The 27,658-nt window shown below is 38.7% G+C and overlaps 1 protein-coding gene across 1 annotated transcript in view; it reads right to left on the bottom strand.

The window, feature by feature from the left end:
* Nucleotides 1-27,658, bottom strand: part of cfap74 (cilia and flagella associated protein 74) — a 495,984-nt gene that overhangs the window by 128,424 nt on the left and 339,902 nt on the right. The window contains exon 21 of the mRNA XM_039755043.1: nucleotides 68-226. Within this exon, the coding sequence (XP_039610977.1) occupies nucleotides 68-226 (159 nt within the window). The remainder of the gene's footprint in view (nucleotides 1-67; nucleotides 227-27,658) is intronic.

The following is a 27,658-nucleotide window of genomic DNA, read 5'->3' as shown; positions in this document are numbered from 1 at the left end:
ATTGACCAACTTCTAATACAATTCTTGTACCCCAGCACCCAGTATTCTGAAATGTGTAATGTTTTACCAGAGATTCTGATTCAGCTTTTAAGGTGTTTGATTCATCCTTTTCAGTCTTCTCTTGTAGTATCTTTCCCTCTTCTGCCAGGAGAATCATTCGTACAGCTTCTTCTTTGATGGCCTGGTCACTTATCTTGGGCCGGAATGTAACACGAACTAGGCATTTCTGTGGAATAAATATACATAGTGTGTCAAATGCAATAATTTCTCCAAAAAACATGCCTGTTCACTGTAGAACTAAAACACTGATTATACAAAATCAAACAGCACAGTAAATAACTATAAATTTAGTTATGAAAGAATAAATAACCATTTCAAAAGTATTTTTAACCTAAACCTTCCATTGTACATGATTCATTTCACCCTGAATAATCAAATACACCAGATAGCTAAATAATACAGGCATGTTTCATTATTTACTCTAAGATTACATGCTGTTTTAATTTACCAGGAAAAAAATGTAACAAGTAAAACTGTAGGACACTAACCAGCATTTCTTAAACTAAGGTGAAATGACATATAAATCAAAAAACATATTAAATGTAGCAAATTATTACATAACTTATATTTATTTTGTTTTTTAAAACTGGGCACCAAAAACAAGTATGCATGGCTCTGAAACTCAAATCAAGACTTGTGGTATACACACTAAAATCATGGTAAAAAGGTGACAAAATGTTATGTAAAATACAACCCAAATGAGAAAATCCAGTCCACCAGACTAAATCACATACCAAAGGTCAAAGAAAAAATATCCAAAAGCCAGAAAGAGTCCAAAAAGAACTTAAAATAATCACAATCATCCAAGAAACATCGCTGAATAACATCAGCAGGAACTAATTCCTAAGCATAAGCCCGTGGCATCTCAGTCCTTATGTAGGCAGCTTACTGGTAGGGCTGCTGCATCAGGAGACACTGTCCCATAGTCTTAAGAGCAAGGAAGTGTAATAAACACAACCAGCATAAGACAATACATAATGCTAAATAAACACAACAATACAAATTATACAATTATACAATACAAGCAGAAAGAAACAAAAATGTATTCAATAATGCAAAAAAATCAACAAAAGAGTGAAACATATAAAAAGCACAGAAACTAAAGCCCAGGCTAAACCATGACAGAAATTTTTCTGATAACTTACTGTACAATGTACAATGGACATTATAAAAATCTAGACAAGAACAGGCCATTCAGCCAAACAAAGCTCACCAATCCTCTCCACTTATTTATTCTAAAAAAACATCAAGTCGAGTTTTGAAAGTCCCTAAAGTCTTACTGTCTACCACACTACTTGGTAGTTTATTACAAGCATCTATCGTTCTTTGTGTAAAAAAAATTTCCTAATGCTTGTGCTACTAGGGTGTTGTACCGTGTTAGCCATTATGAATGTAGAGAAAAGCCAAGCAAAATGACACCTTTTATTGGCTAACTAAAAAGATTACAATATGCAAACTTTCAAGGCAACTAAGATTTTTCATTTAAAAGATTTACCAATGTTGTTTCTTATCCTAGTGTGTGTATATAAACACGAGGGACTCCAGTTTCTGTATTACATCTTGCCTGAAGAAGGGGCCTGAGTTGCTGGGAGGTTTTCAACTTACTCACTTGTGAACACCTCAGAAAAAAGTAAGCTTAGGGCATCTGCTATTTCATTCTCGGTACCTTTTAATTCCCCTTTACCATTTCTGATGCACTTGACCTCCTCCTTGACTCTTTTTTTACTACTAAAATACTGAAAGAATCTCTTCTAGTCTATCCTACTTCGATTTTGTCGCATCTGGTCCAAATTTGCCCTACCAAAGTGCAACTTAACAATTTTAGTCTTTGCATCTGCACTCTTACAAAATACTGAGAATTGTATTATATTACGGTCACTTGACCCTAGTGGTTCAATCACTTCTACACCTTCAATTCTATCCTAATTATGACAAAATACTAAATCCAGACAAGCGTCACCCCATGTTGATCATTAACATACCGTGTTAAAAAAAAAAACAGTCACTGATAACTTCTAGAAACTCCTACTCTTGTGCTCCTTCATCTGCAAGGTTATCCCAGTTAATATTTGGATAATTAAAACTAGAATTACCACAGCCAATGAAAAAATTCATAAATCTGGCCCACCTTAAATCCCCTCGCACCTCTCCATCAGTGTCTTTTGTCTTGTAAATGTGTCGATAAGCCCAAGCAGCCTGCTATACCATCCCCCCACCGCCTCAGAATGGGCAAGAAGTTCCCCCAATTACTGCCTTGATTGATTATCTGGGAGTGAGCTACCCAGAATTGTAAGCGGAAATTATTTGATGTGTGTTCTGTGTCTACAACAATCTATGTAAACACATTGTAAAAACAGAAAAATTTTTCATGCTTTAGTAGTATTATATACTGTAATAAGAATATTAAGTTTAATGTCACTGTCTCTGTGCAGTCAGTTTAAATCTGTTTTTCTTTTTACATGCACAGCTGAGCCAGATTTAGTACAAAGGGGCTCAGCATTTGGAATTGCTAGACCAAGCATAGGGCAAGATAGACAAAGACAGCTGGGGGAATGTACAGTCAGCCTAAAGACAGGTGTATACTATTTTTTCGTCTGTTAAAAGTCAGCAAAAAATCTTCTTTCCTTGTTTGGAATTGGACTATTTGCCTACATGGGGGCCTGCACGTGGAGAAAACAGTATAAAAGACTTGGACAGCAGCCAAACACGTTGGAAGCCGACGGACGGATGGAAGACTACGTCATTCAGTCCCGTAAATCCTTCCTACACAGTGACGATGATGGCATACTCTACACGCCAGGCCCCGACCCTTGGAATGAGTCTTGCTATTCACTTCCCTCGTCTTATATGCAGCGTAAACTGATATTAAACAAAGCTAAGTTATTTTTTCTCTTATGTGATTTTTCACCGCCGTATCACTAAGGAAGGGATATCGCCTCTTTAATTCAGAGGTTACTCCTTCAAATGTCCAAAAGGTGGTTTTGGCACTTGAGCTAGAACGTAGGGGTAAAAAGGAACAACTAGCCGCCCATGAATTAGGATGGCTTCTGTTAACCACAGTACACAAGTTAGACCATAAAGTTCAAAGCATGGTCATAGAATGTGGGGGAACTTAAACAAGAAATAGAAAATCTATAAGAATAGCAAATTATTACTCGAGAATGCACGAAAAATGTCACGTCCCATGCGAATGAGTGGGAGAGTAAATTTACTGCTTTAGCCGTACATTTAGTGCATTGTAAGAGACAGAAACAAAGGAAAACCCACCCCGTTTCCTCTTTTAAAATACAAGCCATAATGCAAGGCGATTGGAACCCGAAACATGGGATGGCACTGTATATAACTCAGATAGTGATGATGATGTCTGTGATAATGACTGGGGGGAAGACGATATGGAATTAGACGAGATGAATTGTGGAAATAACAATTTTGATATAATAGACGTAAGACCGGTTGTTCAGAATAAAGCAAAATGGCAACCAGGTGGACAGCAGTAGTTAAAGCGAACCGTACGAGATTTCACGCAAGCCGAGTTTATGGAAATTGGTAAACAGTATAGGCAATGGCCAGGCGAGAGCCTGATGCAATAGATTTTACATATTTGGGATGAAGGTGGTGATAGTTGTCAGTTGACTGATGTGGAGATTAAACATTTAGGTTCTATTACTACAAATCCTAAATTAAGGAATACATTACGATGGGTACTGAATCAGCGGTTGTATCGATAGCGGAATGGGTGGTAAACGCTGTAAGACACATATATCCAGATGCTACAGACTCGGAAAAAATTGATAGATCTTGGCGTACAGCTTCTGAAGCAATTCAGCAGCTGCGAGAAATGGGTGTTTGCTGGCTATGATACTCAGGCATTTACTGTAGGAATGCATAGCTGCCTAATAAAAAATGCACTGCATCATTTAAAAGGGGCTCTATTATCTATGCTTGCCAGAGTTAATCAACAGACAGTATTGGATGTATCTGCATTGTTAGGTCAGTTAGATGAATTGGGCGCTACTGTATTAGCATCTACTGGGCAAAGTCCAGTCAGAGCCATAGAAGGACCAGAGAGAATAAAAATAAGCCGTGCAAGGATGGTTAGTGGTCTGCTACAAGCAGGGACAGATAAAAATGACTTAAATGGCAAACTACAGAAATTTTTCAGAGATGGCAAGCTATGAGAAGGCCTAAAAACAAAGAGGTACGAATTATACCAACAGCACCACCTAGTGAGGAGGAAAAGAAACACTACAAACAAAAGCCAAAACAAAATTTTAAGTCTTCGAAAGAGTGGCGCATACCTCGAGCAACATATTGAGGCGATGGCAGGTCTTCTGTAGGTGGGGATGTATGGCTCATTAACACAGGAGACCAACGCCCGTACATCCCACTAACAATTTACTGGGGTAAAGAAAGAAAACCACATCAGGTTATGGACAATAGGGCAGAAGTAACTTTAATTCACGGGAATCCACATAACTTTTCAGGACTGACTGTAAATGTAAATGGATTTGGGGGCTCAGATATACAGGCTAAACTAATCACAGTACACTTAGCAATAGGAAAGTCACCCTCTTTTAAAGCTAATGTGCTAATTTTAGAATTGCCTGAATATATTCTGGGGATAGATATTCTTACAGGGAAATGAATACAGACAGAATGGGGAATATTTTCTTTTGGGATTCGTAATTTAATGTTTACAGTAGTTAAAACAATAGTCACAGGAAAGGCAAAATGGACCCCTTTAGAGATTCCTGTACCTGACACACCTGTAAACTTAAAACAGTATCGTTTGCCAGGGGGTTTACAAGAAATAGGAGAAACAGTGGAAGAGTTATTGCAGGTGGGAATTATTCGACCTGCAGTTAGCCCTTTTAATTCTCCTGTGTAGCCAGTCAGAAAACAGGATGGTTCATGGAGAATGACAATAGATTACAGAGGTCTAAATGCCAAAGAACCGCAATTGACTTCTGCAGTTCCTGAAATTGTTACCATCATAGAAGACATTATGGCCAATGCAGGAGAGTGGCATGCTATCATCGACCTGGCTAATGCTTTTTTCTCTGTTCCAATTGCAACCCAAAGTCAAGATCAGTTTGCATTTACCTGGAAGGACAGACAGTACACTTTTCAAGTACTGCCACAGGGATAACTACACAGCCCTACACTATGCCATGGACTAGTAGCAAGAGACTTGGCTACCTGCCAATATTTGGAGAAGGTACGATGTTTCCGTTATGTGGATGATATAATGTTAACTGGGGATGAATCATCAGTAAGAAAGGAATTGCCTGCTTTAGTAACTCACATGGAAAGCAGAGGATGGGCCATAAATAAAGGCAAAATCCAAGGACCTACCAGAGAAGTTAAATTTCTGGGCATGATGTGGTTTGGACCAGAGAAGCGAGTGCCCCAAAAAGTATTTGACTCTTTGTACAAGTTACAGGCAACAACTAATAAAAAAGAAGCTCAATCATTTGTGGGACTAATAGGTTTTTGGAGAGCATTTGTGCCACATTTGGGACTAATTTTAAGACCAATACATGAAGTTGTCAAGAAAAAGGCATGGTTTGAATGGACAGAAAAACACAAGCTGCTTTTGAGGCAGCTAAAGAAGCTTTAGTCCAACACCAAGGACTGGGACCTTTAAAAGCTAATTTGCCTTTTGGACTCGAGGCCACAGAACAGAACATTATTGCTATGTGGAGCTGGTGGCAAAAGCATGGCAGTAAACGTGTTCCCATAGGCTTTTGCAGCCGACAGCTGACAGGATCACAGACTAAATATATACCACTTGAAAAGCAGCTCCTTGCAGCATACTGGGCAATTTTGCACACGGAAAGACAGACAGGTCCTGCTCCGGTAAAGTTACGCACTAACTTGCCTATTGCTGGGTGGGTTAGAGACAATGGCCTGGGAGCAACAGCAGGCACTACCCAAAATCAAACACTGTGCAAATGGAAATGGTATTTGCAAGCAATAGCACAATTTGAAGGAAAAGACATGAGTGCACTACAAGGGGCCATGGCAGGAGCTGTGATATTTGAGGATCCAGATGACATACCACCTGTTCTGACTGTAGTGGAGTGGCCCTTTAAAGAAACACCAGTATACGATCATTTGACACCACAGCAACAGGAGAACAGCTGGTTCACAGACAGGTCAGCAACTGTGGAAGGAGGAAAAATGCTTTGGAGAGCAGTAGCTTATCAACCTCACACTGAGACCATCCTTCAGCAACAGGGGGAAGGTAAATCAAGCCAATGGGCTAAACTTATTGCTGTAGCTATGGCATTAATGGAAAATCAAAGCTTCACTATTGTTGTTTATACAGATAGCTGGGCAGATTTTCAAGGACTAACAGTTTGGATAACAATGTGGAAAAGGGCTGCTTGGACTATTCATGGGAGAGAACTATGGGGTGGCACAGAATTGTGGGTGCAGCTTTGGACAATGGGCATGAGAGGGGAGACCCTCATTGGTCATGTAGATGTCCATGCCCCACTGATATCCCTTGATAGGATGTATAACCAACAAGCTGATATAATAGCTGCTGTTCGAGAAATCAAACTGGAAGAAGCCTATACAGAGGATGATGAAGTGTGCCACTATGCTGAAGTAAATGTAATCAAGCCTTCTTTAATATCATTAGCAAGGTGGGTTCATGAAACTTCAGGACATATGGGAGCGGAAAAAACATATTAATGGTGTCATCAACAATGTATACCAGTCACTAATGATATTGTTAAGCAAATAGTGAACAATTGCTCTACATATACAGATGTAAAACAATGGCCCCTGCAGAAGAAGGCAACTGGTAAACTGAAGAGAGGAATTGGACCAGGGCAAATTTGGCAAGTGGATTACATTGGGCCACTGCCACGAGTAAATAAAGGTATGCTCTATGTTTGCTCTAACTGAAGTAGATACTTATTCTGGACTTTTACAAGCTTATCCATCAATAAGAGCCGACCAAAAAGCTACACTTAATGGACTAAGCCATTTAATCCAAACATATGGAGTGCCCGAAGAAATTCAAAGTGATCAAGGAAGCCACTTTGCTGGGAGAGACATACAAGAGTGGGCTCAAAGAGCCGGAATTCAGTGAACTTTACATCCCTTATCACCCACAAGCAGCTTATTGAGAGGATGAATGGCCTTTTGAAAGAACAAATTAAGAAACTAACTGGGCATACTCATCTTAAAGGCTGGACTAAAGTTTTAAAGCAAGCCTTAATTAATCTCGATAATTGTCTGTTGGTTGGGTCCACACCATTTATGAGACATGAAAATGTCGGAGGAGAGCCACCTGTGTGTGCCCTCCACCTGACAACAATTAGTCCACTGGCAAACAACAAATTAACTCCCACAGGGTTATTGGTTAGGGCACCTAATTCACTCACAATCAAGTTAAACTAATCAGAAAAACTACAAGTAAGCTTGGGAACAACAGGTCAGTGGCCAAAGGAATGGGAGGTTAGAATAAATGTTGAAATGCTTGTAACAGATCCATGCCTAACAGAGACTTTAGATATCCGCTTAAATGAATGGTATTTTGTGTTAGCAAATCAAGGTAGTCAAGACATACACATAACTGATGGACAGGCCATATGTAAACTGCACATAGAAAGAGTCACACCTGTTTTAGTCAGTATTGAACAGTTTAAAGGAGAAATTGGACAGAAGGTATGGGTATTAACTCCAGGGCAAAAGTCCTGGGCAGAAGAAATAATAGCGGGAGGACCAGGAGACACTAGAATGGTTCTTTTAACGGGCTCTCAGTCTCCCCTCTGCTTTCCCTTACACAGATTATCCTCATGTGTGGAGTAATGAGAACAGATGGTTTATGGACCAGATGGTGCCAATGCACCCCCTACAATAAAGTCTTTTGGGCTGATGATATGCCACAAACAGATCGTATGTGACATTGAACTTCACACTTACCAAGAATTGTACCTGGCAGTTACGAGGCAAGAAACCTACGGCTCCGTTTTCCATAAAACTGGAATATCCTGAACTGTTACCTTTACCTGTTATGACTTATGAGGATACTGAAATAACTGTGCATAATAATGTATCTGTCTTGTTGGCTATGATGAACTGTAAACCTGATTCTAATGGAGTTATCATGTTGGACAATTGAAGGGGGGCAAAAGCTGACTGCAATATCAACACCCAGAAATGATGTAATACTATATGTGTTTAAAAAGGAATCAACAACGAATGTAAAGGTACCAGTAATGTTATGGGAAATTCATAGAATTCATATTCTTAGAAATCGCCTTAGTCAATGGGTGGGCCTCTCTGGCAGTGTCTTAAATTGGTTTGAATCCTACCTGGCAGGGAGAAAATTCCTTGTTAGTTGTGGTAATCACAACTCAAAGACACATGCTATTCTATCTCGTGTTCCACAAGGCTCTATCCTGGGTCCGTTGCTCTTCTCAATCTATATGCTTCCGTTAGGTCAGATTATCTCAGGTTACAATGTGAGCTACCACAGCTATGCTGATGACACAGAGCTGTACTTATCAATAGCACCTGATGACACCGACTCTCTCGATTCACTAACACAATGTCTTACTGGTATTTCTGAATGGATGAATAGTAATTTTATCAAGCTAAATAAAGAGAAAACTGAAATTTTAGTGATTGGTAATAATGGATTCAATGAGGTTATCAGAAATAAACTTGATGCATTAGGATTAAAAGTTAAGACGGAAGTAAAAAACTTAGGGGTAACTGTTGACTGTAACCTGAATTTCAAATCACATATTCATCAGACCACTAGGACAGCATTTTTTCACTTAAGAAACATAACAAAAGTTAGACCTCTTATATCACTGAAAGATGCTGAGAAATTAATTCACACTTTTGTTTTCAGTCGACTAGATTACTGTAACGCACTCCTCTCAGGACTACCCAAAAAAGACATAAATCGTTTGCAACGAGTGCAGAATGCAGCTGCTAGAATCCTAACTAGGAAAAGAAAATCTGAACACATTTCTCCAGTTTTGATGTCACTACACTGGTTACCTGTGTCTTTCAGAATTGACTTTAAAATTCTGCTTATGGTTTATAAAGCTTTAAATAATCTCGCTCCATCTTATATATCGGAACGTCTGACACCCTATAACCTTAGATCCTCAAATGAGTGTCTCCTTACAATTCCAAAACCAAAACTTAAAAGATGTTGTGAGGCGGCCTTCTGCCGTTATGCACCTAAAATCTGGAATAGCCTGCCAATAGGAATTCGCCAGGCTAATACAGTTAAGCACTTTAAAACACTGCTGAAAACACATTACTTTAACATGGCCTTCTCATAACGTCACCTTAATTTAATCCTGATACTCTGTATGTTCAATTCATCATAATAACTATTCATGGTGGCTCTAAAATCCGTACTGTCCCCTACTCTCTCTTCTGTTTCTTTTTTTGGTTTCTTTGAGGTGGCAGGCTGCGCCACCAAAACCTACTCAAAGCATCATGATGCTCCAACATTGATGGACTAAAAGCCAGACGTCTACGTGACCATCATTATCAAGTCCTTCCGTGAGAACCCTAAATACAAAGAGGACTGTTTCATTTATGTTAGGTAGAATACCTAGAGGGGACTGGGCGGTCTCATGGTCTGGAATCCCTGCAGATTTTATTTTTTTCTCCAGCCGTCTGGAGTTTTTTTTTGTTTTTTTCACCCTGGCCATCGGACCTTACTCTTATTCTATGTTAATTAATGTTGACTTATTTTATTTTCTTACTGTGTCTTTTATTTTTCTATTCTTCATTATGTAAAGCACTTTGAGCTACATTTGTTTGTATGAAAATGTGCTATATAAATAGATGTTGTTGTTGTTGTTCATAAGACTAGAAGAGGGAATGGTTATCCATTTGATGCAACACTACTCAGGCAAATGAAAGGTTGTAAAAAAGCTAGGATAGCACACAAAATAATCACTGTCGCACATAAAATTAATGTTAGTGGGTTTGATATAAAATATTATGATTTTACAAGAGGAGAAAATATAGTACCACCCAGTACAGATGCAACATATAATTGTAGAAACCTACAATCCTTATGGCCTTCTCATAAGGCAGAAATAAAACGAAGGCCAAAGCGAGACATTTGGACTATAGGAACTGGTTTAGGAGTAGGAGGTTTTGGTCTAGGGTCTCTTAATACTGTTGATATAGCAGCACTATATAACAAAATATCATCTATTGGTGTAAAACAAGCCAATAGTTTGTAAACTTTGGCACATTGGGGGCCAGAGTTGGCAGACAGACATTTACAGGAGTTGTTTTTATGGAAAACCCACCATGGGTGGTTACATGAGTCCTTATGGACTGATTTGCAAAGCCAATGGGCCATAGATGTAGAATCAGCTTGTTATTTAAAACAGATTATTGCTATACAGTAGTATTTAAATTTTAAGACAGACTGGGGATTCAAAGACCCAGAACACTGGAAAAAAGAATTTAAATTACCATTAGACTGGTGGTTGCAGCCAAAGTCCTTCATGTGTGAAGAATCAAAATGCCAATCTGTATTTCAGGTAGCAACCACTGCTGAAGACGACAATGTTTGGTGTCCGTTTCATGTTCTGCCTGTTTTACTAGGAGGAACATGATGGGCACCCATAGTAGATAGAAAATGGATAGACATGAACAATAATACTGTAGAACCTGCCTTTTGTTATAAATGGCAAGAAGGGTTCATATGTCAAAGGGTGGGTACGCTGCAACACCCCGTTTGCATCCTTTAGCTGGAAACTGTTATTGGCGCCAAATAGCATGTGCAGTGACAGTACATAACATAACTTGGAGTAATGGTACCCACTACAAGGGCCCAGGGGTATCCTGTCGCACCAATGTTAGTACTATACGAGCTGACTATTATGGAAGAACTTACGTTTTAACTACATGGGAGGATAAACATTGGGAAGTAGAAGCTAACCCATTCCTCCATTTACAATTTGCCTATGAGATGGAATTGCCTAAATATAAAGCAATATTAGATCAAGCTAAACAATATAAACATCTTTTTAATGTAACGTCACAAAAAGCAAGGGACCTACTAGTAAGATGTAAAACTGATGAAAAGAAAGTAATTAACTCTACAGAAGAATTTGAAGAAATCTCCACACACCAGTGGTGGGATTTTTTCACTAAGTGGTCACCATCTAGTAACTATTTGAAACGTACTTGTTCATCCAATTGTACTGTTAATTATTATTATTATCATTTTCACCATTACAAATAATTACGATTACTTGCGTATTAGACGCGTGAAGCAGGAGTTAGATTGGCATTACACCCCACGTCTCTACAAGCATTCTTAAAGAGCTGTCTACATTGTGAAGGGGGATCAAGTACCTTTTGCTTTGTGGATAAGACCCTCAGGGATTGTTTTGTCACAAATCCAGTGACAAAGAGTGGTTTATTATACAATAAGAATATCAAGTTTAATGGCATTGTCTCTGTGCAGTCAGTTTAAATCTGTTTTTCTTTTTACATGCACAGCTGAGCCAGATTTAGTACAAAGGGGCTCAGCATTTGGAATTGCTAGACCAAACATAGGACAAGATAGACAAAGACAGCTGGGGGAATGTACAGTCAGCCTAAAGACAGGTGTATACTATTTTCTCGTCTGTTAAAAGTCAGCACAAAATCTTCTTTCCTTGTTTGGAATTGGACTATTTGCCTACATGGGGGCCTGCACATGAAGAAAACAGTATAAAAGACTTGGACAGCAGCCAAACACGCTGCAAGCCGACGGACGGATGGAAGACTACGTCATTCAGTCCTGAAAATCCTTCCTATGCAGCGACGGTGATGGCATTCTCTACATGCCAGGCCCCCACCCTTAGAATGAGTCTTGCTATTCGCTTCTCTTGTCTTATATGCAGCGTAAGCCGATATTAAACAAAGCTAAGTTATTTTTTCTCTTATGTGATTTTTCACCGCCGTATCACTAAGGGAGGGATATCTTTAATTTAGATTTATTTAAATTCAGGTTAATTAAGATGCCGCAATTGCAAAGAATGTATTTCCAAGGAGTTAGTGTCTCCTTTCGGAAAACAAGTAGTAAATGACAAAATGTCGACATGAACTGTATAATGTGTGAATGCTGATGGCCAATTATCATATAAACACTTTCACAAAGGGTGCAAGTGCATTATGAGAGTTTCTATGGTGCAGCGGTAAGAACTGCTGACTTATAATCAAAAGGCTGTGGGTTTGATTCTGGGTGTCTCATAAATTTACTGTTTTGAGTAGTGAGCTGCTCTCATTGTTAATATCTATATAAACTGCTCAAAAAAATTAAAGGAACACTTTGAAAACACATCAGATCTCAATGGGAAAAAGAAATCCTCCTGGATATCTATACTGATACAGACTGGGTAATGTGTTAGGAACGAAAGGATGCCACATCGTTTGATGGAAATGAAAATGATCAACCTACAGAGCCCTGAATTCAAAGACGCCCCAAAAATCAGAGTGAAAAAATATGCGGCAGGCTAGTCCATTTTGCCAAAATTTAATTGCAGCAACTCAAAATTGTACGCAGCACTTTGTATGGCCCCTGTGTTCTTGTATACATGCCTGACAACATCGGTGCATGCTTTTAATGAGATGACAGATGGTGTTGTGGGGGATCTCCTCCCAGATCTGGACCAGGGCATCACTGAGCTCCTGGACAGTCTGAGGTGCAACCTGGTGGCATTGGATGGACCAAAACATAATGTCCCAGAGGTGTTCTATTGGATTTAGGTCAGGAAAGTGTGGTGGCCAGTCAATGGTATCAATTCCTTCATCCTCCAGGAACTGCCTGCATACTCTCACCACATGAGGCCAGGAATTGTCGTGCACCAGGAGCCACTGTACCAGCATAGGGTCTGACAATGGATCCAAGGATTTCATCCTGATACCTAATGGCAGCCAAGGTGCCTTTGTCAAGCCTGTAGCGGTCTGTGTGACCCTCCATGGATATGCCTCCCCAGACAATCGTTAACCCACCACCAAACTACTCATGCTGAATGATGTTACAGGCAGCATAATGTTCTCCATGGCTTCTCCAGACCCTTTCACTTCTGTCACGTGCTCAGGTTGAACCTGCTCTCATCTGTAAAAAGCACAGGGCACCAGTGGTGCATCTGCCAATTCTGGTATTCTATGGTGAATACCAATCGAGCTGCATGCTGCTGGGCAGTGAGCTCAGGGCCCATTAGAGGACATGGGGCCCTTGGGTCACCCTCATGAAGTCTTTCTGGTTGTTTGGTCAGAGACCTTCACACCAGTGGCCTGCTGGAGGTCATTTTGTAGGGCTCTGGCAGTGCTCATCCTGTTCCACCTTGCCCAAAGGAGCAGATACTGGTCCTGCTGATGGGTTATGGACCTTCTATGGCCCTCTCCAGCTCTCCTAGAGTAACTGCTTGTCTCCTAGAATCTCCTCCATGCCCTTGAGACTGTGCAGGGAGACACAGCAAACCTTCTGGCAATGACACGTATTGATGTGCCATCCTGGAGAAGTTGGACTACCTGTGCAACCTCTGTAGGGTCCAGGTATCGCCTCATGTTACCAGTAGTGACACTGACTGTAGCCAAATGCAAAACTAGTGAAGAAACAGTCAGAAAAGATGAGGAGGGAAAAATGTCAGTGGCCTCCACCTGTTAAACCATTCCTGTTTTGGGGGTCATCTCATTGTTGCCCCTCTAGTGCATCTGTTGTTAATTTCATTAACACCACAGCAGCTGAAACTGATTAACAACCCCCTCTGCTACTTAACTGACCAGATTAATATCCCATAAGTTTCATTGACTTTATGCTGTACTCCAATTAAAAAGTGTTCCTTTAATACTTTTGAGCAGTATATATAATTCACTAAGGCAAGACACCCATGGAAAGCATGCCGGAAGGGGCGTGGATTCACTAAGCCGCCGACAAGTAAGACACCTATGGTGCATGCAGGAAGGAGCCACGCCCACCAACTCCAAGACCATTGGATATGATGACAACTCGCAGAGCCACGCCCACCAACTCGGACGCGACGACACAGAAAAAATGGCGTCATTTATATTCGTCTGTTGTAGAGGCCACATGCACCTCCGAGCCACGTTGACTGTTCTTAGAGGTATGTTTCTCGCGGAGGTGAATCGCCATATGCAGCATGTAAAACGGTTTGTAAGGGGTATCCCATGGGATGAGTTTTCGGTTACGACACACGACCGCGTGCACCATGGCAAACTGTTTTATACGCTACATACAGCAATTCGAATCCGCGACAAACATGCTCCTGTAGGAACACGGAAAGTCCACGTGAGTCACAGGTGCATCTGGACTGTGCAAAGACGACAACAACTCAAGTGACGAGTTGGAGGTGGGCATGAGCGATGGCGGTCCGCCAGTTTTCAGAGTCGGACGATTGTGTGTTGGTTCGCTCCGTGCATTGTTACAATGTTGCTTTTCTTGCTGATTTATTACATTACCGATTTTTCAAATGTTAATTTTCTCCCTGTGCTTAAAAGTCATTAAAAAAATCGGCCTGATTATGCAGCGTATGGTACGCCGCGGGTTGGCTAATTATACAATAAAAACATACATTTGACTTTCGTCTGTATCAGCTGGTGTAAATTTATAGTACTTGTAAAAGTTAGCATTTTTTCACTTTTATTCTCTTAATCACGATCACGATACAAAGAGATCTGACCCACCGATGTGATGCTGTTAATTTTTTTATTTGAAACTGGGAATAATTGTAGATGTGAGTGGTGTTTTGAGACAATGGAACTGGAAATTCTCTAATCTGGGAGGATGAAACCAGACACACAAATGATGGTGAATCTGCCTTCTTCGTATTTCACTGTCACTTTAATTTTTTTTAAATTCAGTTTTATTGAGTGTTCCTGCTCACGCTGAATTAATATGCACCTTATGGTCCATGACGTCAAAGCCGCATTGACAAAAAAACAGAGACATAAGTATATATGATATTTGGAATAATTAATTTTATGATCTGTATAGTACATTTTGGAAAACATTGTGACACTGATGCAACATCATTCATATTATTCATATTCATTCACATACCTTCTTGCCAGATCTAAACACTAGTGTGGAGAGTTGCTCACATACTTAACTTTACCTGCAGGTGGATGTCCCATTTCAATTATAGTGCCAAGCTGAGTTGTGTTGCGGTGCAGCAGTCTATTAGTCAGCAAAAGTGCTGTGAAGAAGCTGTGTGTTGTTACAGTTCTGCCTTTGTCCAGAAACGACTCCATAAGCTTTATGACCACAGACTCAGAAAGTCTTTGCCCTGGGTTGTAACTCAAAACACTGCTGTCAACAAAACGTTGCCAGATGTCAGAAATCGCAACAAACCTTTATTTTGAACACATTTGGCACAGGTGTCTTTGCTGTCAAAATGCAAATGCCACATGATAGTCTGATAGCGGTCACAGGACATCGTAGCTTTGATTGCCGGTACAATAAAAAGCTCTAAGCAGGCATCAACAACAGCACCAACTGTGGTCATTGCTGTTCTTGTGTGGAAATGTCATCTACTCAGAGAGGGAGACACAAGTTTGTTGCACCACGTGAACGTCACTGACAGAATAAAACTGAATCATAAAAAAAGCGCTAACTTTTACAAGTGGCCAAAATTTATACCAGGTGTTGAGAGATCAAATCAAATCTATGTTTTTATTATTTTAAAGTAATAATAATAATAATAGCAGCTCACTACTCAAAACGAGGAGCGCCCTGACTTGAACCCAGAACCTTTTGGTTATAAGGCAGAATTTCTTACCTCTGGACCATCCAGAAATACACAGCAGCTTTCTATTGATTGACATTTGAGCTTGGGTTTTTAACTCATTGACTGTAACATGTAGATTGAATGATTTTTTTTTTTTTTACTTTGGTTATATTCTTGAATAAAAGCACATGTTTATTTGATATTTAGACCAAAGTCTTCACACATTATACACTTCAAGTCATTATTAGTATAACATGAAAAAGGTTTCTGCTTTAGGTATGTGTTCAGCATTTTTTGCCTCACATTTCCTTTCATCCTACACTTACACAGATCGTTGTAGACACAAAGCACACATGAAATGCATATGTTAAAAATAATATATTATTTACCCTATACAACTCCATCATTGCTCTCTGTTCCTATCCACTTAATTCTTCTAAAATAACATCAAGTCTAGTTTTGAAAATTCTTAAAGTCCTACTATTTACCACACTATTTGGTAGCTTATTCCATGTGTCAGTGATTCTCTATGTAAAGAAAAATTTCCAAATGTTTGAGCGAAATTTATCTTTAATAAATTTTCAACTATTTCCCCATGTTCTTGATTAACTCATTTTATAGTAACAGTCTCCATCCACTGTACTAAATCCTTTAATAATTTTAAATACTTCAATCATGTATCCTCTAAATCTTCTTTTTGCTTACTTCTAGAAAAATAAATCGCACAAATAAAAAGGAATCTGTTTTTTAATTTAAATAGCCATTGCCTTAAATGTATTGCAGGTTGAAGTAATGAATGAAGAAAATACCAGCAATTTGATTCCTACATTTTACAATTATACTAACAACCTTCAAAAGTTAAGAGTTGTCACTGATAACAAAATTGTATGTTTCATTTATGTATGTATTAAGTCGACCAGTGTACCAGATACAGTATATGATACATAACATGACAAGTATAAAGAAAATTGTGCTTTTAGGCTTGCAAAACACTGTCTGGGTGGAACATGTTAATTAGGCCACCAACTTCTTTTGGTGAGTAGAATAAAACTAATAAATTGCGACAAAAAAATGTCAAAAAAATTAAACTAAAAGGCTTTGCTCTGATGATGTCAAAATCTGCTTCCTCTGTTTGGACAAAGACCAAAATCCCAGCAATACAGCAAAAATGGAGTGGCATGTGCTTGAGTGGCCCAGTCAGAGTTCTGACCTTAACCTTAATTTTTCAAATTTAAAACAGCAATATCCAATTTTAATGCATATATGAAAGGTAACAGGACATCAGTAAAAACATATCTGAAGAGCATATGGAACAATCAAACCTAATAAATAATTTGTTTTAGCTTTGAAAAAAAAAATTAGAGAAAGGTAAAGAATATGGACATGCCAGACTTGCCACAACAGTAAGAGGGCAGAAACAAGGTTGGGCAGAGCCAATGCCAAACTGAACATAGAATAAATGACTATTGATACCATTTATAGTCTGCAACTCCCCACATCTGCTCTGGATCAAGTTAAAAGAGATTGTTTAATGTGAGGAAGGCAGAAATGTTAGAAATGATGTCTTTCCAACAGATGGGGAAAGTAGAAACACTAAACTCAATGGCTTATCTTAATGATAGCTAGCTGAAACTGAAATGATAATGACATACCTTTCCAGGTATTAACATCACTGTGTAACATCATTATTCATATAGCTGAAATTGGAAGAAATCATGTTTTTAATGCCGGAAGATATTATAATGCCCAAACAGTTAAAGAAAGAAACAATCTTAATAAAGGGAGGGAGGGAAGGGGATCATGTGTTTTCTGCCTCACTCTGCGCTGTCCATGCAACGCGGCCGCAGAGAGCTTAGACAACTCAGCACATCCATATAAAAACAAAAAGGCTGAGGTTTCTTCATGGCTTATATTGGACGTACCTCGTTGTGAACTGAAATATATACAAAAGGAACATACAGGGAATTACAGGTATAGAACCAAAGAAAATAAAGATTTACAAAGCAATACATAACAGACAGTATACATTAAACAATAAAGATTTAAAAGACACTTACAAGGCGAGTGATTTCCACGGCTGGATCAAGACAAAGAGAAGCATATAGACAGAGGTTCAAGTTGCTGCGTACCACAACTAACAAGACCCAAATGTTTATATACATTAAAGATACGCTTCAGAAGTAACCAAAACAAGAGAGAAAGGGGTGCCTATATGAGACACATGGGGTGCATTGTATTTAAATATTTATTATGGGACCTACATGCTTTAGGTGAGTTTCATAAACATTTGCGACACCACTGTGAGTGTGGGACCTGACTGACAGGTATGTTAATAAATGACAAAACAACAGGAGAGCACAGTTCAAAAATAACAGTAACAGCTAACAACATGTGGGGCAGAACAGTGTGTATTATTCCATTGAATTATTTGCTTTAAGTTTAAAACAACAACAAATGGAAGGTAAAGAATATGGATGTGTCAGACTTGCCTCAACAGCAAGGGGGCAGAAACGAGGATGGGCAGAGCCAATGCTAAACTGAGAGTGGAATAAATGACCGTTGATAGCATTTATAATTTACAGCTCTGCTGTCTGCTCTGGAAAAAGTTATAAGAAATTGTTTAATTTGAGGTTCAAGCACATTCCATAGGAAGGCAGAAATGCTAGACATGATGTTTTTCCAAGAAATATGAGGGAAGTAGGAAGACTGAACTCAGAAAATTTAAGGGAGGAAGGATATTTATCTTAATGCTAACCAACTGAAAGTATAATGGCTTTTTTCCAGGTATTCATAGACTGCTGAAATATTCGTTATATCTCTGAGATTAGAAGAAATAATGTTTTTAATGCAGGAAGATATTACAATGCCTTAATAGTTTAAAGAAAGTGAAATGAATCATGCATTTTCAATGAAAGAAAAGCACTGAACAAACCTTGCCACACAGCCCATATCAAGCTACCCATCTAAGCTGCTGAATTGCTATAATTTATTTTGCAACCTGACACCACTTTGTATTTTGCAGAATAGGTCAAATAGAAATGGAAGGTCAGAATATACATTCCCCAGGTATTATATCAATAAAAAAAAATTGCTCTACATCCATTGAAAAACTGTAGCAAGAAGGGCTTTGCAAATGGTTCTTGTTAATAATATGCAAGAGATGGTACAAATTATCAGGACTATTGTGGAATGGAAAAAAAAAAGTTCTGATCATTATGTACATTATTAGCAATGACAGTTTGCAGACACTTGCTAGAAGTTTTTCCAGGAATTTCATGTAATCGTCAACAAGATGGGCTGGTGATTTGAGCATGAGGTAGAGTCCTTACCCTGCGCTGATGGAATATACATATACAAAGGCAAAGTTTATACAAAGGTAAAGCTCTGAAAATGTCATCTGGAGGAGAGCTTCTGAAATAAAAGGATAAGCCACACAAAGGCAAACAGCCTTCCTTTGAATTCTATTCGATCCTGGGAGTCAGACAGCAAAAAAAGATGGCATAAAAAGAAATAATACTAAGGTTTTAAGATATTTAGATATGAAGATATACTGAATCTTAGATGAAGATTTTTTGGGTTAGGGGAAAAAAAAAGAAATTTCTTGGTATAGAGGTTTAAAAGACAAAAGAAGTCAGCCACAAATCTAGCACAGGGCATGAGAAGGTGAAATGATTTGCTGATTTTTCTTTAGAGTAGATATAGCTAAAGGTAAGTTAATCAAAGCATCAGTATCCTTACCATCCTTAAACTTGGAAAAATGGTAAGTTTAGTTTGATATCATATAAAAATGTACTTTTGTAGGGAATAGGACATAGAGCAAAATGCAGGCAAACTTCCAGTTTGCCAGCTTAATCAGCACATAAAAAAATGTGTCCTCATCATTGCAACCCAAAGTAAGAAGCAATTATGGAACATTTTGAGGAAGCATGGGACACACTTTTAGATTTCAAGTGTGATTCATGCATAAGCACATTGATTTGATTGATTGATTTGATTATTATGTGGCGTCAAGAGTATCCTCACATTCCACGCAACAGCATACAGATTAGCCATTATCATATTAAACTAAACTGTCATGGAAGGGTTTCATCAGCCAGGACCACAAAAAAATCTTCACAATTAACCATGGTCTGGTGAACCCTCCCCACAATAAGTTACACACACATCTTCAAAGAGATAAACACAAATATAAAAAAAAAAAAAAAAGAAAAACAATGTATGTAAAAAGAAAACGTGTCACAGATGGTATGCTTTGGTATATACCACATGAAGATTTTAATATTCAAAACTCATAATACTGAACCGTCCTTTAATTAATGTATAAAATAAGAAAATAGACAGAAAAATAGAATACAAAATGTGAACTAACACTGATTAACCTGCCAGTAATAACACCACCAGAATAAACAGCCCACCATTAGAAAACCTGGACCTTTTGACATTTCTTTAAACTCTCCTTAAACTTTGGACTCTTTAATCCCATTCTAAATACAATGGTACCTCTGGTCAAGACCATAATTCGTTCCAAAACTCTGGATGCGACCTGAACGTAATATCCCCATAAGATTGTATGTAAATACAATTAAAACTAGAATTACCAGAGCCTATGAAAAAAGTAGATCCAGACCACCTTAAATCCATTCGCACCTCTTCGCCAGCGCCTTTTGTCCTCTAACTTTGCTGATAAAGACAAGTTGCAAGCAGCCGGCTATCCCCCCACCAACTTAGAACGTGCACAAACTTCTCCCAGCTCATGCCTTGATTGATTATTTCATTATCTGGGAGTGAAGTGGAGTTTTAGAGTGGAAATAATAGATTGTTATTTGGAGCACACGCATTTCATGTGTGTTCCATTTCTACAGTAATCTGTATAAACACATTTTTAAAACAGAAATATTTTTCATATTTTAGTAGTAAATGACAAAATGTAGGCATACACTGCATTTCGATCACTGCCAGCATGTTGTAGCACACAATGTTACAACGTACACACTTCTGTCTATGCTGTGGTTTCTATTACACACCTGAAAGAAAGAGACAATATATGTGAAAACATCATTGCGAGAAAGCAAAAATATTTGAAAACAAACAGCGTCAGATCAGGCGTGAATTTATTCTGCCACTGTTACTTAGAATCAGATCAGGAGCTTATTCAGTGCGCAAGAACATGCAGGCGGCCAGTTGCTGTGTGCTACAACATGCTGGCGGTGATTGACGCACATGTACTGTGCAAGGCATGCATGGGGCAACTGAGAAAAGAAGAGTATTCATGACTCAGCTTGCAGAGGAACTTCGTCGTCGCATCTTGCTAGAAAAAGCGATGGAAAAAGAAAAGGAGGATTCAACATTGACAAGCTTCTGTTCCAGACAGCTGCTTTCTCCAAGAAAATAAACTTAGTCAGTGTCACCCCAACCTGCCCTTCCTGATCTGACTCTAAGTAACAGCGGCAGCGTAAATTCACGCCCAATCTGACGCTGTTCTTTTTCAAATAATACTGCATTAGTGTGATGATGTTTTCACATATATTGTCTCTTTCTTTCAGGTGTGTAATAGAAACCATAGCATAGAGAGAAGTGTGTACTTTGCAAAAGGTACACACATTGTAAATGTAGGAAGGACGATCTTTGCGTGTGTGTGAACTGTTAACATTTGCATCTGATGATTGCATATAGCACTGAACTTGCTGCTCTGTATTATTCTTTTCTCTTCATGTCCTGGAGTACAAAAGAAACAGCATACAGCAACATGTAGGTACTGGCAAGATCGGGGGAAAAAAAACATGCGGTCACTGATTACAAACCGCAAGATGTTATGTGAATGAATATGAATAATGTTGCATCCGTGCCACAAAGTTTTCCGAAATGTACTATACAGGTCATTAAACGAATAATTCCAAATATCATATATACCTATGTCTCCGTTTGTTTTTTTTTTTTGACATCATCGACCATAAGGTGCATACTAATTCTGAGTGAGCAGGAACACTCAAAACTGAATAAAAAAAATCAAGTGACAGTGAGATACGAAGAAGGCAGCTTTTATCCCTCCAGAAGAGAAAATGTCCAGTTCCATTGTCTCAAAACACCACTCACATCTCCAGTTAGTCCCAGTTTCAAATAAAAACTAACAGCATCAGATCCCTGGGTTGAGGGGTGGTAGTATGTATCGTGATCGTGATTTAGAAAATAAAAGTGAAAAAAGGGTAACTTTTACAAGTCCTATAAATGTACACTGTGTGTTACAGACACAAACCATGTGTATGTGTGTACTGTATAATATTAACAATAAGAACCTTGAACCTTTTGTGAAAGTGTTTTATTTGATCTTTGGACTTCAGGCTTCATACATTTTACAGTTTATGCCTACATTTTGTCATTCACTACTATAATATGAAAAACGTTTCTGTTTTAAAAATGTGCTTACACTGATTACTGTAGAAACGGAAAACACATGAAATGCGTGTGCTCCAAATAACGATCTATTATTTCCACTCTAAAACTCCACTTCACTCTCAGATAATCAATCAAGGCATGAGCTGGGAGAAGTTCGTGCACGTTCTAAGTCAGTGGGGGGGATGGAATAGCCGGCTGCATGCAGCTTGTATTTATCGGCACATTTAGAGGACAAAAGACACTTTTTGATAGTAACCTAATTTGTACCTAATTTGTATTTTTATTGACTTGAACCTTGTATCATTTAGATCATTCTTTTAGAATCTTAAACTGGTTGTTAATTTACAAGACTTGGAGTAATTAGGACCTGAATGGACAAAGAGCCTGAGGAAGGAAAACACTTATCTATAATAATAAAAGGCAAAGCCCTCACTGACTGACTGACTCACTCACTCACTCATCACTAATTCTTCAACTTCCCGTGTAGGTAGAAGGCTGCAATTTGGCAGCATTATTCCTTACAGCTTACTTACAAAAGTTAAGCAGGTTTCATTTCGAAATTCTACACGTAATGGTCATAACAGTCGACAACGTCCGCCATGTTGAACTTTTTATTTATGGCCCCATCTTCACGAAATTTGGTAGGCGGCTTCCCTACGCTAACTGAAACCGATGTACGTACTTATTTCGGTGGTATGACGCAGCTGTCGGCCGCCATATTGAACTTTCCAACGTCACTAATTCTCCAACTTCCCGTGTAGGTAGAAGGCTGAAATTTGGCAGGCTCATTCCTTACAACTTACTTACAAAAGTTAAGCAGGTTTCATTTCGAAATTCTACGCGTAACGGTCATAACCGTCGACAACATTTGCCATTTTGATCTTTCTTATTTATGGCCCCATCTTCACGAAATTTGTTAGGCGGCTTCCTTGCGCTAACCGAAACCAATGTACGTACTTATTTCGGTGGTATGACAGCACTCTTGGCCGCCATATTGAACTTTCCAACAGTCTTTGTTACTTATCGGCCCATCTTCAAGAAATTTGGTACGCGGTTTCCCAACGCTAACTGAATCCTACTTACGTACATATATACATCCATAGCCTGCAGCTCGGTCACCGTGTAAGGCGGTGTTGGGTCCCCATCCCAACGCCTCCCACATTGTTGGCTGCCTGCCTATATAAGGCCATCCGTTGCTCCGGTCTCTACATTCCCTTCCTTGCTTCGCCACAGGATTCACATCTCCCTGCTGATAACAGCCTTTTTATTTAATCCACAGTTTCTCCGCTGTTTTATTGTTCGTTTATTATGATTATGGTTATTGTTTAGGTATTTAAGACTTACTTTACATTGTTCAGGTACCCATTTCCTTTATCTTTCCAACCATACCCCTATGAACACGCCTATCGAGGTGATCACCATTGATCAAAGAACTGTCACTTACCGAGTGGTTTCCATGCCTGGAGATGGCACCTGCCTTTTCCATTCTCTTTGTTACATATTGCACGGCCATATCCGGCTAACTCTTGATATCCGAAGGAACATTGTGTCTTATGTATTGAATGACTGGGACAGGTTGAAGGTGTGGACTGATGACGGTACAGGAGATAATTATACTACACAGGAACACTATAAGAGTGAAATGCTTAAGCCCTTCAACTATGGTTCTGCATGTGAGTTGATGGCTGCTGCTGAATTGTTCGGTTGTCGCTTTCAAGTGTACCGAAATGGCCAAATATTTTACACCTTTTGACAACCACCAATGCCACTTAAACATTTTAGATTCACAGGTGGCGATTTCAGTAGTGGACACTTTGATGTTTATGAATTTTTAAACTCTCAAAAGCTGGATGTGAAGTTATCGATGAAACCAGTTGTATGGTTACAACGCTTGACAGATGCCGAATGTCACTTCAACACAAGTCCTGCAAATACTGTCGTAATTGAAACCATGAAACTCAAACTGATTATGACAGCAGCAATCCAAGCCATGAGATTTGAAACAAGATTACTTTTCACATGGCCAACTGTACATTGCATGCTCAAGAGTAAGCTCTGCACATAGCTTGGTCATATTACAACCAGAGGGCCAAACTGACAATGTGGTATACAAAGAGATCCTTAACAAATAATTATTGGTATATTTTCCCTCAGTTTAAAAAGGTTTAATTTTCTTCTTAATAAAAATTTTAAGGCAGCACTTCGCTGCTGCGAAGCGCAGGTATTTTGCTAGTTGATTATATTTGTAATCATTGTTAATTCGACATGAAGTTAGGCCTTTAAGTTTGGGGTGTATGCTATGCTGATCAGGAAGAAAAGGAAGGCAGAGCAGAGCAGGAGAGAGAGAAAAGCCTACACAGCCAACGAGGAGAACAGCCCAAAGAAATTGACCAAGGATCTTTGAGGACAAAACACCATTCGGAAGCAACACTGCGCCCAGACTTTAAAAAACTCATTTTACATCACCTTAATATTCTGCATAAGTATTTTTTTTCTAATACATTTCTTAACCTTTAAAGTCTCATTTGGATGCAATCAATTTTACTGATGTATTTATTAATGTGACCTTATAATAATATTAATTTTATATTTTCTGATTGGGTCAAGGTATACTGTTAAGACTAGAATTACCAGAGCCGACGAAAAAACTCGTAGATCCATCCCACCTTAAATTGCTTAATACTAGAATTACCAAAGTTCATGAGAAACCTCGTAAATCCGGTCCACCTTAAATCCACTTGCACATCTCCATTCAGCTCTTTGGTCGTTTAAATGTGTTGATAATCCCAAGCAGCCTGCTATACCATCCCCCCCCACCACTGGAGAAACTGCAAAAACGTCTCCCAACTGAAGCCTTGTTTATCAGTGAGTCAGGTACCTATGCTAAAAAAAATATATCGTTATTCGGAACATATGCATTTCACATGTGTTCCATGTCAACAAATATCAGTGTAAGTGTAGGATGGATGACAGGAAATGTTGAACACATACCTAAAAGACAAACTTTTTCCATGTTTTAGTACTAACAATAAAATGTATACATGAAGTATATAATGTATGAAGACTGAAGTCCAAATATCAAAGAAACACTTTCACAAAAGATATAAATATAACAGAACAAATGCGCTTTTATTCATTATTTATTATTATAGCTGCAGGAAAACAACCCGCGTTTACCTGTGACATTGACATGCATTCGTTATCACAGCTTCGGTGGCATTACGGTATCAGCCATTGACTGGTAATTTAAGCTTCATGGGTTTGATCCCGGGCGAGTCCGTTTTGAGAACTGACCTGCTCCTATTCTTACTATTTTAGAATAAAAACTTACATTTGATTCCAGTCTGTAATTTTATGATACTGTAAAGGTTAGCTTTGTTTTTTTTATTCTGTTATTTTCTCAGCCGCCTTCACGATCCCAACTCCCCATACCCCACCCCCCCCACATTTGTTACTGCGGTTTTCACATAGACACGCTATAACAGAGGTAAGCTCAAATCATGACAACGGTATATCATCAATTTCCACCCAGTGTGTTCCCACAACTTTGAAGTTGAGCAAATCTGGAAACCTTATCAACCACTGAAGCTCCAGGAACTAAGGTAAGTTCCCTTCCTCAGTACCTTTAGGGACCCCAATAATTCTAACATTAACACAGTGTTAACAAAATAAAATTCCCAGTCTAATTGATGAACATGCCACATTGTGACAATCAATTATGTGAAAAACTGTCTGAATATTTCCATCCATCCATCCATTATCCAACCTGCTATATCTTAACTATAGGGTCACGGGGGTCTGCTGGAGTCAATCCCAGCCAACACAGGGTGCAAGGCAGGAAACAAATGCTGGGCAAAGCACAAGCCCACTGCAGCTTAACATTTCTTTGAAGACAATTTATTTTAATATATAGATTTTATTCCATACAGATTACCATCAGGTAACTATGTACATAAGTAACATAATAAGAGGATACCATTCAATCCATTAAGGATGTTCGATAGCCTATAGCTTAGTTTTCTTAATAACTCAAAGAAAAACTAATGAAAACATATCTGGTGCATGATGTGTTGTTAAAATTACAGAGAATGCTATACTAAATATGCTTAATCCAATTCAGGTTTGCAGTGGTCAGAGCCTAATTTAGCATCACTGGAAACAAGAAAGGAAACAGGTATGGAAAAGGTGGTAGTCTATCACATGTCTTACTCACGAACACACTCAGACTTCCATTCCTTGAGGGACATATCTGGAATGATGTGGGAGAAAAACTGGAGAACTAGGATAAAAACTCAGAGAGACATAGGGTGAACAAATGCAAGCTCCACAAAGAAAAAAAAACATATAAACTCAGGGCAATGGATCCATGAAATAGCAGTGCTTACAGTATACTGTGTTGTCACCCAAAGCAATACTTGCGTTTCATTACCAAAAAAAAAAGTAATTCAAATGTATGCAATTTATGCACTGATACTCTTTGTGTACAAAGTGAGTCAATCAAAACTCAATCAGACAATGGTCATTCTGAGTTTGCACTATGTACAAGACCATTCTTATAATAGTGATTAGAGCTATCACTGATGATCCTCTCAGTCCTACTCACATGGATGGATGTCTTGCACAGTTCTAGCACACCTCCTGGAAAGAAAGTGCGCAAATGACATTGTCTGAAGACACTGAGTGTGCACTGCTCACAATTTCTTTGTAGCTTTAGGAACTTTATGGTAAGGAATTTCTGGAAAACACTTCAAATTTGTATATAATATTATTAAAAACAAGAATTACCCTGCTTCTAACAATGACATGACAACAAGTGCCGGTTACAAAGGAGACAGCGACACTATAGTCAACTGTTAGACATCTAATAGTGTTCTATATATACAGGATACTGAAAAATTAATGCATATATTTTTAGTAGGACAGACTACTGTAATGCAATGTTTATTGGCCATTCAAATTGTTCTTTATACAGCTTTCAGTAATTTTCAGAATGCTGCTGCAAGACTTATTACAACAAGAAAGAACATTCACATAGGTCAGTTCTTAAATCTTTACACTGGCTCCCAGTTCAGTATAGGGCAGGTTTCAAAACCCTACTTTAACATATAAAGACTTAAATGGCAAAGGCCCTACTTAGATGCTGGCCTGCCTATGATTGCTAACATTAATTAACTAACAGTGGAGGCTGAGCTTTTAGTTATAGGGCCTCAATGCTGTGAAATTGTCACCCTGCTACTATAATATATGGTTATTGTCTCAGCTTTTAAATCAAGGCAGAAGTCTCACTGCTTCAATTTATCATATCCTGAGTAGAGCTGCTGATTAGCTGTGCATCCTACATCTCTGTTGTTAGTCACTAGTGCTAAAATATAAGTAATATAATATTACTAAATGTTAATAACCCTAACCTATTCTGTTTCTCTCCTTGACACTCACATGTGGCACTTAGTGACACT

This window comes from Polypterus senegalus, chromosome 6 (assembly GCF_016835505.1).
Source record: "Polypterus senegalus isolate Bchr_013 chromosome 6, ASM1683550v1, whole genome shotgun sequence".
Taxonomy (NCBI): domain Eukaryota; kingdom Metazoa; phylum Chordata; class Cladistia; order Polypteriformes; family Polypteridae; genus Polypterus; species Polypterus senegalus.
This window is presented reverse-complemented; position numbering and strand designations above follow the sequence as displayed.